At 45.5% G+C, this 12788-nt stretch overlaps 1 protein-coding gene across 3 annotated transcripts in view; it reads right to left on the minus strand.

The window, feature by feature from the left end:
* FSD1L (fibronectin type III and SPRY domain containing 1 like) overlaps positions 1–12788 on the minus strand; it is a 60717-nt gene that overhangs the window by 17895 nt on the left and 30034 nt on the right. For all 3 annotated transcript variants that reach the window (XM_066604324.1, XM_066604323.1, XM_066604322.1), the window contains exons 3-8: positions 12445–12576; positions 11110–11211; positions 6285–6307; positions 4000–4121; positions 2457–2666; positions 1840–1938 (exon numbers count right to left, since the gene is read on the minus strand). In XM_066604324.1, coding sequence (XP_066460421.1) covers positions 1840–1938; positions 2457–2666; positions 4000–4121; positions 6285–6307; positions 11110–11211; positions 12445–12576 — 688 coding nt within the window. The remainder of the gene's footprint in view (positions 1–1839; positions 1939–2456; positions 2667–3999; positions 4122–6284; positions 6308–11109; positions 11212–12444; positions 12577–12788) is intronic.

Raw genomic sequence — 12788 nt, forward strand, 5'->3', positions numbered from 1 at the left:
TATTTTTGGACACGTATTATCAGCATAGTGTCCACACGATATAACTATTTGCCCAGTCTGGCATAGAAATTTGGTTGCCATCAAGCGGACACTTTGTTCGCTTTGTTTCTCATATAGAAAAATTGGTGCTTTATATATCAATACACCTTTCCCCAATAATAATCTACCCTTAATCTCGTCCTTTGGACGATTGATATTTGTGTCATTGTCTGTAATTGTATGTCTGTTTAGTTCAACCACCTCCCTCAAGGTTAGTGGTTTTTAATAAATTATTATATCAATAAAGTTTATTTTAGTCCTAAGGCCTTCCAGTGATAAGGTCCTATTTGCTCAAGAGCCTTATTGCCACAGTGATTTGTTTTACAGCGTATTTTACGCACGCTTTCCTGCACTGGCTCAGGTCTCCTAGCAACATGCATAAAAAAGCTGCACATACGCAAGGTTCAGCCTATTTACCCCTTCATGTTGATTCAGAGGAAAGCAAAAACAATAAACTAGAAACCAGTTTCCAAAAATTCTTTTCCGACTCCAATCGGAATAATCCCCGGATCACCGACCCTTCTGAAGTAATCAGTAATATGATAATGCTCAAGGAAGGCGTCCAGGCCCCTCTTAGATTTTTCTTTAATCAAGTTCACTATTGGCACATCCTCAGGCAGATAGTTCCATAGTCTCACTGCTCTTACAGTAAAGAACCCCATTCCATTTCGGTGTAGAAACCTTCTTACCTCTAAACATAGAGGGTGCCTCCTTGTTCCAGTCACAGTCCTGGGTAGAAACAGATGATGGGAGATCCCTGTATTGTCCCCCAGACATATTTAGGGCTCATGTACACGGGCAGGTAGGATTCCACACACAGGAGCCCACAGCAGAATTCGGTCCTGTCTGCGGCCAAGGACCCTGCTTACCTGTTCGGGTCTTCTTTTTTCTGGACTGCGGATGTGTGTGGAAGACAGGGGCCAACACCCATGAGGGGTAGAGCTTTTTTTTCCAAACTCCTGCTTTCCCACGGAATTCGCGGCCTGCCCACAATGTCAATTGTGGACGGGCCACGGATTGGATGGCTTACATTTACTTCAATGCAAGCTGTCCATACAGGAACCCTACTGAAATCAAGCATGCTGTGATTTAATTTCTACACACAAAAGGTCCGCAAATAAAATCCACATGCTTTAATTCAGTTGCGGATGCCCATGTTTCCCTATGGGTGGCTTAAAGGAGATGTCCCGAGGCAGCAAGTGGGTCTATACACTTCTGTATGGCCATATTAATGCACTTTGTAATGTACATTGTGCATTAATTATGAGCCATACAGAAGTTATAAAAAGTTTTATACTTACCTGCTCCGTTGCTGGCGTCCTCGTCTCCATGGTGCCGACTAATTTTCGCCCTCCGATGGCCAAATTAGCCGCGCTTGCGCAGTCCGGGTCTTCTCCTCTTCTCTATGGGGCTCCGTGTAGCTCCGTGTAGCTCCGCCCCGTCACGTGCCGATTCCAGCCAATCAGGAGGCTGGAATCGGCAATGGACCGCACAGAAGCCCTGCGGTCCATGAAGACAGAGGATCCCGGCGGCCATCTTCAGCAGGTGAGTATGAAGACGCCGGACCGCCGGGATTCAGGTAAGCGCTGTGCGGGTGGTTTTTTTAACCCCTGCATCGGGGTTGCCTCGCGCCGAACGGGGGGGGGGGGGGGTTTAAAAAAAAAAAAACCCGTTTCGGCGCGGGACATCTCCTTTAAACTGCAGATCATCTGCGCGGGGATTCCACAATTCAAATCGTCCAGTGGACATTGGTAAATAGCTCATTATCCAATAAGGCCCAATCTAGACTGCAGAATTCACCTTTGGTTTCCAGTGTGACCGGATCCGAGTATTCCCCTGCTACGGCTTTGTTGCATGCACGGACTCGGCAGTTCATAAATTTGGAGTCGAACTTCAAACCTGTATGGAAGTATAATGAAGAGAATGAATCTGGAGTTGAGGTTTGGAGAGTAGTAGTGATACTGACTACAGCTTGCACATAGAATAATGAATGCAGCTCTGGAATATAATGCAGGCTGTAACGCAGAATGAGTAAAAGATAGTTACAGAGATATCCCGGGTGAAAGGGGTTGTCCAAGATATATTACTGAAGCCCTGTTCCCCATGCTAAAACACAACTAACCAGCATATCCTCGCCTCTCCCTGCCCCCGCTGTGTCCTTCGCTGCTTTGTTTGTTTACAGTCTGCAGTTCCTCCCATTTTTCGGAATGTCACAGTCGCTGCAGCCAATGATGGAGCTCAGTGATCGAGCGTTGAGTTCTGTCATTCGCTGCAGTGCCTGCGACATCCCATTAACAGGGTGGGGCAGTCTGTAAACGTGACGTCGGAGAAGACCCGGAATATGTGTGCTTACAGCGTTAAGAGACGATTAATCTCTGACTTTGTATGTCTCCAAGTTGTGTAGTCGTCAAACTTACCAGAAAGTGTGTGCTCCGCTCCCTTTATATTATCAACCATCTCCCAACACCGCTCATCTTTAACCCGAGGAAGTCCATCATAGTTGGTTTTCCTATATTCCAGAACGTAGTGGTCGATCTTGTTGTCTTCTTCTGGCATTTTCCATGCTACTGTTACACAGTTATCAGCTACTATACAATCCGCCGGATCTATCTCTGGTGCTTTGGGTACTGGGGAAGGAAGAAGGACAATGTCATCTCATGAAAAACTATTTGGATATAATTGTTCAATACTGGTCGGCTTCCTCTAGCTTACCCCCATACACAGGACATTGTCAGAAGAGACATAGAAGACCAACCCGCTTGGTGAAGTGTTACAGACATCGGTGGACTCTATATACCCCGTCTGGCAAGATGTGTATGGATACAACACTAATGCTCCTTTTACACGGGATGAGCTGTCGGGCAGACGATGCCCAGCACCTCGTCCCAGTGATGCTCGCTCCTGTGTAGCACTTGTGTCACTCGAATGTGCAAAAAAGTTTGGCTGATTAAGTCACTCCAAAGCTGAAGCCATGACTAGTACCAGAGCGAAACTATGGGAGGAACTTTACAGCCACGAGGATCTGCTAAATCGCTAATGGCAAATATATAACCTTATCCCAATAACAATGTTGCTCCTCGTTCTGAAAGCCCGAGCTGTAATGAGGTTTCTGATGCCCTTATGCTTTAATCCGTGATGGGCATAAAAGGACAGAGAAGGGCAGCGCCAGCATACTGTTACAGAATTAGCATCGTTTGCCCTGAAGAAAGCGAGCAACGAGATGATCAGATCCAAAAAAGGAAAATAACCTGATGAATTATTGAACATTGAGATAGCGGCTGAGTGAAAGGGATACAATAATAGCAGGTACAATGTTCTAGAAGTATGGATACTTGCACAAGATACAATTCTGGGTAATATGGTGTAATGTAGGTGGAACAAATAGGGATGTGAAAAGTATTATGGCCAAAGGACAATTATGGGGCATCAGCAAACCAGGACAGGGATTGGACTGACGTCTAATGGGAAGGACACACAAGACAAGCTCTAGAGCGGTGCAAGTAATTCTGAAGATGGGTGATAGAATGCATGCAGGGATCCAGTCATTTATTTACATAAAGCAGGATTTCCCATTCTAAAGGTTTGTAGCTCATTGACTGAACACGTCATAGACATCTAATTGGAAGGGATCGGACTGCTTTCTCAAGAGGAAATGTATGCATGCTAGCCACCGTGTTTTCCATTCCCTATATATACAGCAGGAACAGCAGTGAACCAGGTACTTGACAAGCTTGTTTTCTGTACTTTAAAAGGTGTTTTCCAGGAGCAAAATATTGGTGCCCTATGCCCAGGAGCCAAATGGCATATATGTAATGGCATGATACATGAGCCTTCATCACACACATCTCTGCAGATTACCTGGTGTATGCGCAGAACACAAGCCATGTGATGTGAACATAGCCTGAGAAGCACTATGAAAAGCAGCTAGTACCATGTATCCACTGCCACAAATCCCATTACCTGGTAAGAATTTTAAGGATTGGAGCATTTGCCTTTCCTGGGAGAAATCCACCATCAAATGTGTCATGTTGTCACTGAGCTTTGGTTTCAGTGAGAGACGGAAAGCGGCGGCCATCGTGACCCTAGAGTATTCGAGAATATGGAGGAAGACAAACTGTTACACTGAGAATACTTGTAACAAGAGATCATACTGTAAGAATGCCAACTAGATCAGTAAGACTTCTCCCGCTAGCTTGTGGTCTCTGATAAGGGGAAACAACACCCCGAGACCAGTAACTGAAACAACTGGTGCTTACTGTAAGCAGCATACGGCCCACCACATTGCCAGTTGACGGTAGTAAATTGTACTAACTACGAAGTTTATAGTTGATGAGCCAATGGGAGAACAGGCAGAGGCTATACTGTATGAGACTGCTAACAGAAGTGGAATCCGATGGGCAGGTTGAGAGTTTACAATGGGCAAAGTTTGCAGCAAGCATTGTTAGTTTTTACAGAAAAGATGCAAAAGTCCATAAGGGGGGAAAAAAACCATTAGTTTTGGCACGTAGGAATAGCAATGATCTCGGATTGCTTATGGGTGGTGGATTAGTAATCATCATCATGTCTATGGCCACCTATAGTCAGTAAAATGATATATACAATGAATTATTCTGCATCGTTGGCCATTGTTCTGCTCATTTTGCTAAATCTTCACTAACAGCCTAGGACTAACTGTCCTAGGAAAACACAATCAGTGAATGAAGTTCTATACTTCAATGATCTGTATACAGAATATAGGTTTGTGGGTGAGTAAAGCTGGTACTATACATTAGATATTAAAAAAAGTGAATATGGCTGATGCTTAACAGTCAACCACATTACAAGTATAGGGAAAGCCCTGCAGTCCCCCAAAGTCTCCATTCCAAGGAAGGATCACCATATTGGATTTTAACATGCCCAAAGCTGTGCTCCGTCAGGAGACCTGCTGCTGCCAAACGTGCAGCCCCATCCATAGTGGAATATACATGCATGCTCAGCTGATGTAGGCATACATGTCTATAGGAAGGTCAGGACCGCTGGCTGCAGGTGGAGTTTGCCAACAGGACAGGAACCAGAAGGAGTTGGGCTACATCTGAAGAGTGGACCCCACTAGGGTGACCAACTACGGCATATGTCACACGTGCTACATTAATGCAAGGGTTTATAAGGGTTGTCTGGTATTCATGCGAGTGGGGCTGAGCGGCAGTACCAGGCACAGCCCATGAAAAAAAAAAAAAAAGACAATTTCTGGGATAAAAGTAAACCAAACACCTCCTCGGGTTTTTGGAAACTTGTGCTTTTGTTTCCAGCAAAATCTAAACAAAACAAAACAAAACAAAACAAAAACAAAAAAAAAACATACTTGCAACAAAAATCAAAAGCGTCGCAAACATATTACAGGATTTACAATGACGACTTTGACAATAACGGATCACCAATAGAACGGTTTCCGTAGAACACAAAGGGGCACATTTCTGATTGGTTTTACGTCAGTTTCTGGCATAAAAAAAAAGAATGCAATTTTTTGCACAAACATGTATTTTCACAAAAACGTGCAACTTTTCTCCCTTCCGCGCCAGACCCGACAATTTTTTGGAGAGTGGGCGGGACATGGCCATCCTGAATTGACAGATTTATGTACAATTTACACCAGAAACTGGTGTCCACTATACCAGAAACATACGCCAGGTCGGGGCTTGCGTACATTTCTGTCTAGGTGCACGGAGCTGCCAGGGATGCATTAATACATGTGTGCCTCTTTATGCATTAAGAGGAACAGTGCGCCCGGGGAAATTGTACTAAGCCTGGTGCTGGAAATGCTAGGCTTAGTAGATTTCCCCCCCCCCATGGCATGTCAGTGTAAATCAGACAGGACACGAACTGGTGTCCATGCCCCTAAGTCCTTTGGCACTGCTCTTACTGGCACAACGTTCCAGGCCGATCATCATTCAAACCAATGGCAGTGGGATTTCTGTAATGATTGTTTTGGTGCGATTCATCCCACATTGAAAACTGTGCCAGAAAAGCCACACATGGTTCTGCCCCTATGCGGCTCCGAGATCAGGTCAGGAGACCCGCAGTCCGGCCGGGACACGTGTCTGCATTATGGATGCATAAAAGCAGACCTAAATGACATCTCTGAGCAATGCCAAAGGACTGGACGGCTCCATCAGTGACAGACTAGCATACAAAGGGTTACAAAATATGAAGGCTTCAAACACACACTTATGGTTAAAAACAGATAAAAGAGGATAATGGTACAGTACCTATCCTTGATCTGTCTGGCAGCCTTGGTGCAAGAAGGAGAAAGAAAGGAAAGTTAGTGTATCCATGCAAGTGAAGGGGGCCGCAAGCTCCATGCAGGATCTTAGGGTAACAAACGCCCCTCGCACCCCCGTCCTGTGACACGAGTGGTCATTATGGAGGCCAGCTTTTCAGAAAGACAAGAAACAGCCATGTTACACAAGTTGTTAGATGTGGTTAATCGTCAGGCATCAAAAGGAAGGAGAATAGTACATAAACACTTGTGGGGTCCTGGACTCAGGGAACAGAACGGTTCCTGCTGGTGGAGGCCACGCTCCGCAATAGGTCACTGTTCAAATGTGTATAAAAAGGTAAATAACTTTGCAAATAGTCTGCTTAAAGGGTTTTTTCACTAATACCATGTTTCCCCCAAAATAAGACACTGTTTCATTTTAATTTTTGCCACACAAAGGGCACAGTGTCTTATTTTCAGAGGGGGGGGGGGGGGAGGGGGAATATACTCACCTGGTCCGCAGCGTCCCGATGGCCTTCGGCAGCGCTGCGGTGAACTGCTGTCATTCACTGAATGACTGATTAGCTCATCAAGCGCCGGCTGTGATTGGCTGCTGGCGCTCAGTTAGCCAATCACAGTGCTCACTCTGCTGGAGGCGGGGTATTCAGAGCAGACGGGAAGAACTTCGCAGTTTGCCGCCGGAGACCATCGAGACACCAAGGACCTATTTTCGGAAGAGGCCTTATATTTCAAGCCTCCCCCGAAAACCCGGTAGGTCTTACTATTGGGGTAGGACCTATTTTCGGAGAAACATGGTAGAAGTGGAGGTATGTCCCTAGGACAGTGGTGGCGAACCTATGGCACACGTGCCAGAGGCGGCACTCAGAGCCTTCCTAGCTGGCACTCGCCGCCGTCGGACGCTCACCACATTAGTAAATACCGTCAGGGGTGCCGCAGCTCCCCTGCTGGTATTCACTCAGCAGCGCTGCTAGAGGTGCTGATCCCGGCGCACACTGTGATGTCAGTGTGCAGCCGGGATCCTCCTCCCCCTCCTCTGTTGTATCCTACTTGGTTCCACAAGAGCAAGGGAGGGGAGGTGGTGTCCGGCAGCATGTCACAGTGTGCTCCTGGGATCAGTGGCAGAAACAGCGCCAAGCAGAGGAGCTGGGGGGGGGGGGGGGGGATTTGGGTCTCAGAGGGGGGCGCTATTACTACTGGGGGCCACTGTGGGATGTCGCTATTACTACTGGCTACTGTGGGATGTCACTATTACTACTGGGGACGCTGTGAATTGTCACTATTACTACTGGGGACCTCTGTGGGGTGTCACTTTTACCGCTAGGGCCGCTGTGGGATGTCACTATTACTGCTGGGGGCTGCTGTGGGATGTCACTATTACTACTGGGCTGATGTGGGATGTCACTATTACTACTGGGGCCACTGTGTGGTGTCACTATTACTACTGGGGGGCCACTGTGGGATGTCACTATTACGACTGGGGCCACTGTGGGATGTCACTATTACGACTGGGGCCACTGTGGGATGTCACTATTACGACTGGGGCCACTGTGGGATGTCACTATTACGACTGGGGCCACTGTGGGATGTCACTATTACGACTGGGGCTGCTGTGCGGGGTCACTATAACCACCAAAGCCGCTCTGAGGGGGGGGGTCACTATTAGCGCTGGGGCTGCTCTCGGGGGGGGGGGGGGTCACTATCACTGCTGGGATATGTTTACACGAGGTGGAAATGCTGGAGAATGTCCTCAGCGGAAATTTCCGTGGCAAATTCCACAGCATTTCCGCATCCAAAAGAAGTCAAAATCTGCACCCTGTCTATTTTGAAACAGCCCTGTCCTTTTAAGAACGACGGAGGTAAAATCATACGTCGTGATAAGCCCCGCCCCCTGACATGTTGGCACTTTACAATAAATAAGTGGGTTTTGAGTTGCAGTTTGGGCACTCGATCTCTAAAAGGTTCGCCATCACTGCCCTAGGATATGCCAGCATTTGTGCACATCGGTCTACCAGGATGTTAATTCAATCCACAGATTTTCCCTCCATATTTTCGAGCCTCAAAATGCAGCACTTTCTCGTCCGTCCAGAAGTTGGGCAGATAACAGAATGAGCAGATTCCAAGTTTACAGTTACAAGGCTTCCTGTCTAAAGCTAAATAATGGTGTTTCATATTTGCTGACACTTTACAGAAACTAGAACTATGGGATATGGTTAAAAGTGAAGTTTTCCTTTCTATGCACTGTCTTCAGCCCATTCTCCCAGTGATGAGAGTGAAACGATGTATCAGGACAGGATGCTTCTTTATATTTACCTATTTCCAGGGACTGAGTAAATGTGACAAGCATTGTAAACAACTCTTCTCACATCTCTAAGGCTTGTGTTTGATTAGTGATGTCATCGCTGCGCTCCACTGCCTCCCAATGCCGCCTACTAAGCTATTCATTGTGCGCTCTCTCTTTTTTGTCCATCTGTAGGATTTTTAACAGTCAGCCTTGTTTCAAAGAACAGGCAGGCTGAGCTTATAACTTGCTTGTATTGGTCCGGATTCAGGAGGATTTCTAAGACAAAGCTGGAGGAATGCATTCTCCCAGAATATTACATATCTGACACAGTGAATGTCTTCAGATCTGTAAGATACAATGTGGCAAGGTTTCATCCCACACTGTGTTTAGTAGAAACCTGTCACCTTGGAACAGGGCCATAAACTAAGTTATGGTGCCGCTTGGGTAGCTGATGAGGAGTTTGGGGATTTTTTTTTTTTTATACTCGCCTGCTCCCCAGTTCTTGCGCGGTCTGAAAATTGGACTCTTTCGGACTGCTGTTTGCACACTTTCACATAGAAGCCTAGGGGAAAGAGTGCAAACAGCGATCTGAAAAGAGTCAGATGTTCATGCACGGTCTGAACTTCACCAGGAACACCATGGGGGGGGGGGGGGGTATAAAAATATATCCCCCAGCTCCCCGTCACCTACCGAGCCGGTCCTGGTTTTAAACGAGCGGGTGACATCACAGCTGGGTCTTTCCTGCAGCCTGTTTAGACAGACAGACACACCGTTGGCTCGTTCAGAGGAGCGCCATTCAGTTTCATTCACATTCGCTGTATAAGCGAATGTGACAGATTAAACGAGCGCCGTTTAAACTAAACATCCGTGTGCTGGCCACATGTGCAACTTACTGAACACGGAGAGCACACGGACACATTATAGTCAATGGGGATATACAGACGTGGGGTTTAAGTAAAACACTTGTAGCATAGCATGTCCTATTCTGGTCCGACTTCTCGGGTAACAGTCACCCATTTAAGTTAATAGGGGTGTAACAAAAACAGAGCGCACGTGGTGGACATCGGAGTTTTTCACTAATCACTGCTGAGCATTTGTAATTCAGCCTCTTTCAATAATTTTTTTTTGTGCACAACCCCCCCCCCCCCCCCCCACAAAAAAAAAAACACAAATGAGACACGGATCACATAGGGATGTAAAAACCAGACATACACGCACGTCACACAGACACACGCATTAACATGGGGCCATTTTCAAGCAATAAAATTGCACAAGCTCATGTAAATAAGGCCTGGGGGGAGGGGTACCTGCTGATGGAGTTACAGCAATCGGCTGCTAAGGAGAACCTGGCAGAACTTTAAAAGTCATGCGGCAAATGTCAGTGAATGGAAGACTTACTGGTCTTAACACTGGGGTCCTTCACAGTTATTTCTCCAGCGGCATCGTATCACTTTACAAAGGTGAAACTGTGCTAATGTCAGACCGCATGCCCATCTGTCAGCAGGAGATCTGTCCGGATGATCTTGGCAGCAATGACATTTACTAAACCGCTTCCTAAAGCGTTGCCACTGGCTGTGAAGCAGCTGACCATACGGGCATGCTCACACACATCCAACATAGGGTTACCAAGAATCTGCATGCAAGTTAGTTGCTCAGGCTAGTTCGCGTGCGGATAACCAAAGGCAGTTTCCATATCAAGAATTGACAGGTCACTTTTCTCTGTGACAAGGCTTTGATATTAAGCGAATAAACTATGGCGCTCATGCTCATTCAAATGAATGGGACGCAGCGGAGGCTTGTAGGTTCCCATAGGTAATCAGAGAGGAACACCATAACACAATTTTCCTGGCGCCCTGACTCCTTATGAAATGACCCCTTATAAAGCATTCAGAAATAATAGCTAATTTTTTCTCATTTTTCTCATTTCTAAAGGGTCATTTTGTGGGTGCTTTCATTGGGCATCCAAATGCCACTGTCTTACCGTTGGCATACTGGCAAGATTGCGCTTAAACAAAGAATGATTGCAATCAAGCAGAACACTGAATAGACTTACGGAAATATCTAAATCAGCCTCAGCAGTGAGAGATTCCTTTAACCCCTTTAGTGGCACGCTCGGAAAATCTCTGGGGCTTGCTGCACTGACCATGCAGTTAAACCCTGGAAGATTTCTGTGGACAGTGCTAATGCTGAAATGCTGGCCAGGACCCACAGTTATTGTGCTACTGTACACGCTTGCCACTTCGAATTACCACAGGAAAATCTCAGGGGCTTGCTGCGCTGACATGGTAATAATAAACCTGCCACTGAAGGGGTTAAGTGTAGTGCGACTTGATGCTTAGGCGAAGTACGGAGAAGAGTTATTGCAGATCTTTTTATAGTGGAACGAGTGGTGTGAAGGCTGTCTAGATGTGTTCCTTCGCCCCCAAGGACGCTCAGCACAGGCTGTTCATGCCCCTACGAGTAGCATCATCTAAGTGCATACGTAAAGAGTGAATGTCTTTAGGGTTTCTCTTCAAAGTCCCCATTTCTGTACCTTGGTAAACTCCTCAGCGTCCTTTATGTCCATACTCCGTGAAGCAAACTCTAATAGCTCCTCTGAGCTCTCCAGGGCATTCGTACATTGGGACAGCTGATTCTAGGACAGAATGGAAAGATGAGTGGGAAATGTCAGTGTGAGCTGCGAACGACATTATGGGATTGAAAAGCAAAGACACACCAACACTTAGAACCTGGTACTTATTCAAATGGCTCAGATCTTCAGCTCTGCTCCCTTAACCGCATCTGGCATTTAAATGCCCCAATCATTGTTCAGGGATCGCGAGGGGTCATTCGGTTGCCATGGCAGCCAGGGGCATTCTAAAAGTCCCCCAGGGCTGCCATGAATCAATGCAGTATAATGCAATACTGTGGTATTACATTATACTGTATGAGCGATCAAATGATTGCGAGTTCATGTCCCTAATGTGGAATTTAAAAAAAATAATTTTTTTTTTTAAGTCTAAAAAAATAAGTTAAAAAAGGTCTTAGAATTATTTGAAAATACTAAAGTTTAAAATCCTCAAAAACAACAAACCTTTTTCAATGTTAACAGTAGAAAGAAAAAAACAAAAAAACACATTTGACATTACCGCATCCATGAACGTCCAATCTATCAAAAGTAACACAATTATTTATCTTGCATGGTCAACATTATCAGAAAAAAAAAGTTACACCAGAATTCCACATTTTCGGTCACATAGATCAAAAAGTCACATGAACGCCAAAATTTACCAATAGAAACTAAAAAATCTGCAAAAAAAGAAAAAGAGCCCTCGCACAACTTTGATTAGACTATTCCAAGACATTGCCATCTTTCCTCTTAAGGCCCTTTTACACGGAGAGAATCTCCCGATTCTCGTTTTCCCGATGCCACGAGCTGAGGACATCATCCGATTGTAACAATTTGGACCATTTTGCCCATTACACAAAGCCTAAATCCATTAGAATTCCAGATTGTAATGCGACCAGCCAACACACTGAGGGATGAATGCTTTCGAAGGGCTTCAAATATACATTTGACTGTAGCAGCATACGTTTGTTGTAAGCTGGATAAGCGATATTTACTGACAATCTTAATGAAAACAATGATTTATGTAGACATAGCCAATTTTGATCAAAAGGTACTACTAGTCTACTATGCTACAACAAAATGGTGTGCAACGCACACCAGCTGGCATATGCCGAAACGATTCGGTTTTGGCATATACTGTAAGCATAGTGCCCTATGGATATACATGGTGGGGGATGAGGCGTGAGCAGAGCCAGTGACTGAACGCTCTCCTGATGTAATACAAAAAGTGACATAAAAAGTAACAAAGTACACTCTCACCTGTAACTCATGGGTTTTGTGGGACTGTTCCTGTTTTATACTGTTAGTCATGCTCTCCTTCATCTCATCGAGCACAGAGTAAAGGCCATCAAACTCTTCATCCAAGTCTGACAGAACTTTAGTAGAGTTTGCCTTAAAAAGAAAACCACGACAGACATCACCAATCGCCCTTTATACATGATTTATCTATGGCCTCTAAAGACAATAAATCTAGAGGCTGAATCTATACCAGCATTGGGGTAGTCTACTTTCCATTGCCAGTTTAACTAAACCTTCGGATCTGCTGAAGGGCATCATTTTAAGGGCTCGTACAACCATTTTAACACCCTTTTATATTTCACAGA

The sequence above is a fragment of the Eleutherodactylus coqui genome, chromosome 5 (genome assembly GCF_035609145.1).
Source record: "Eleutherodactylus coqui strain aEleCoq1 chromosome 5, aEleCoq1.hap1, whole genome shotgun sequence".
In the NCBI taxonomy this organism is placed as follows: Eukaryota; Metazoa; Chordata; class Amphibia; order Anura; family Eleutherodactylidae; genus Eleutherodactylus; species Eleutherodactylus coqui.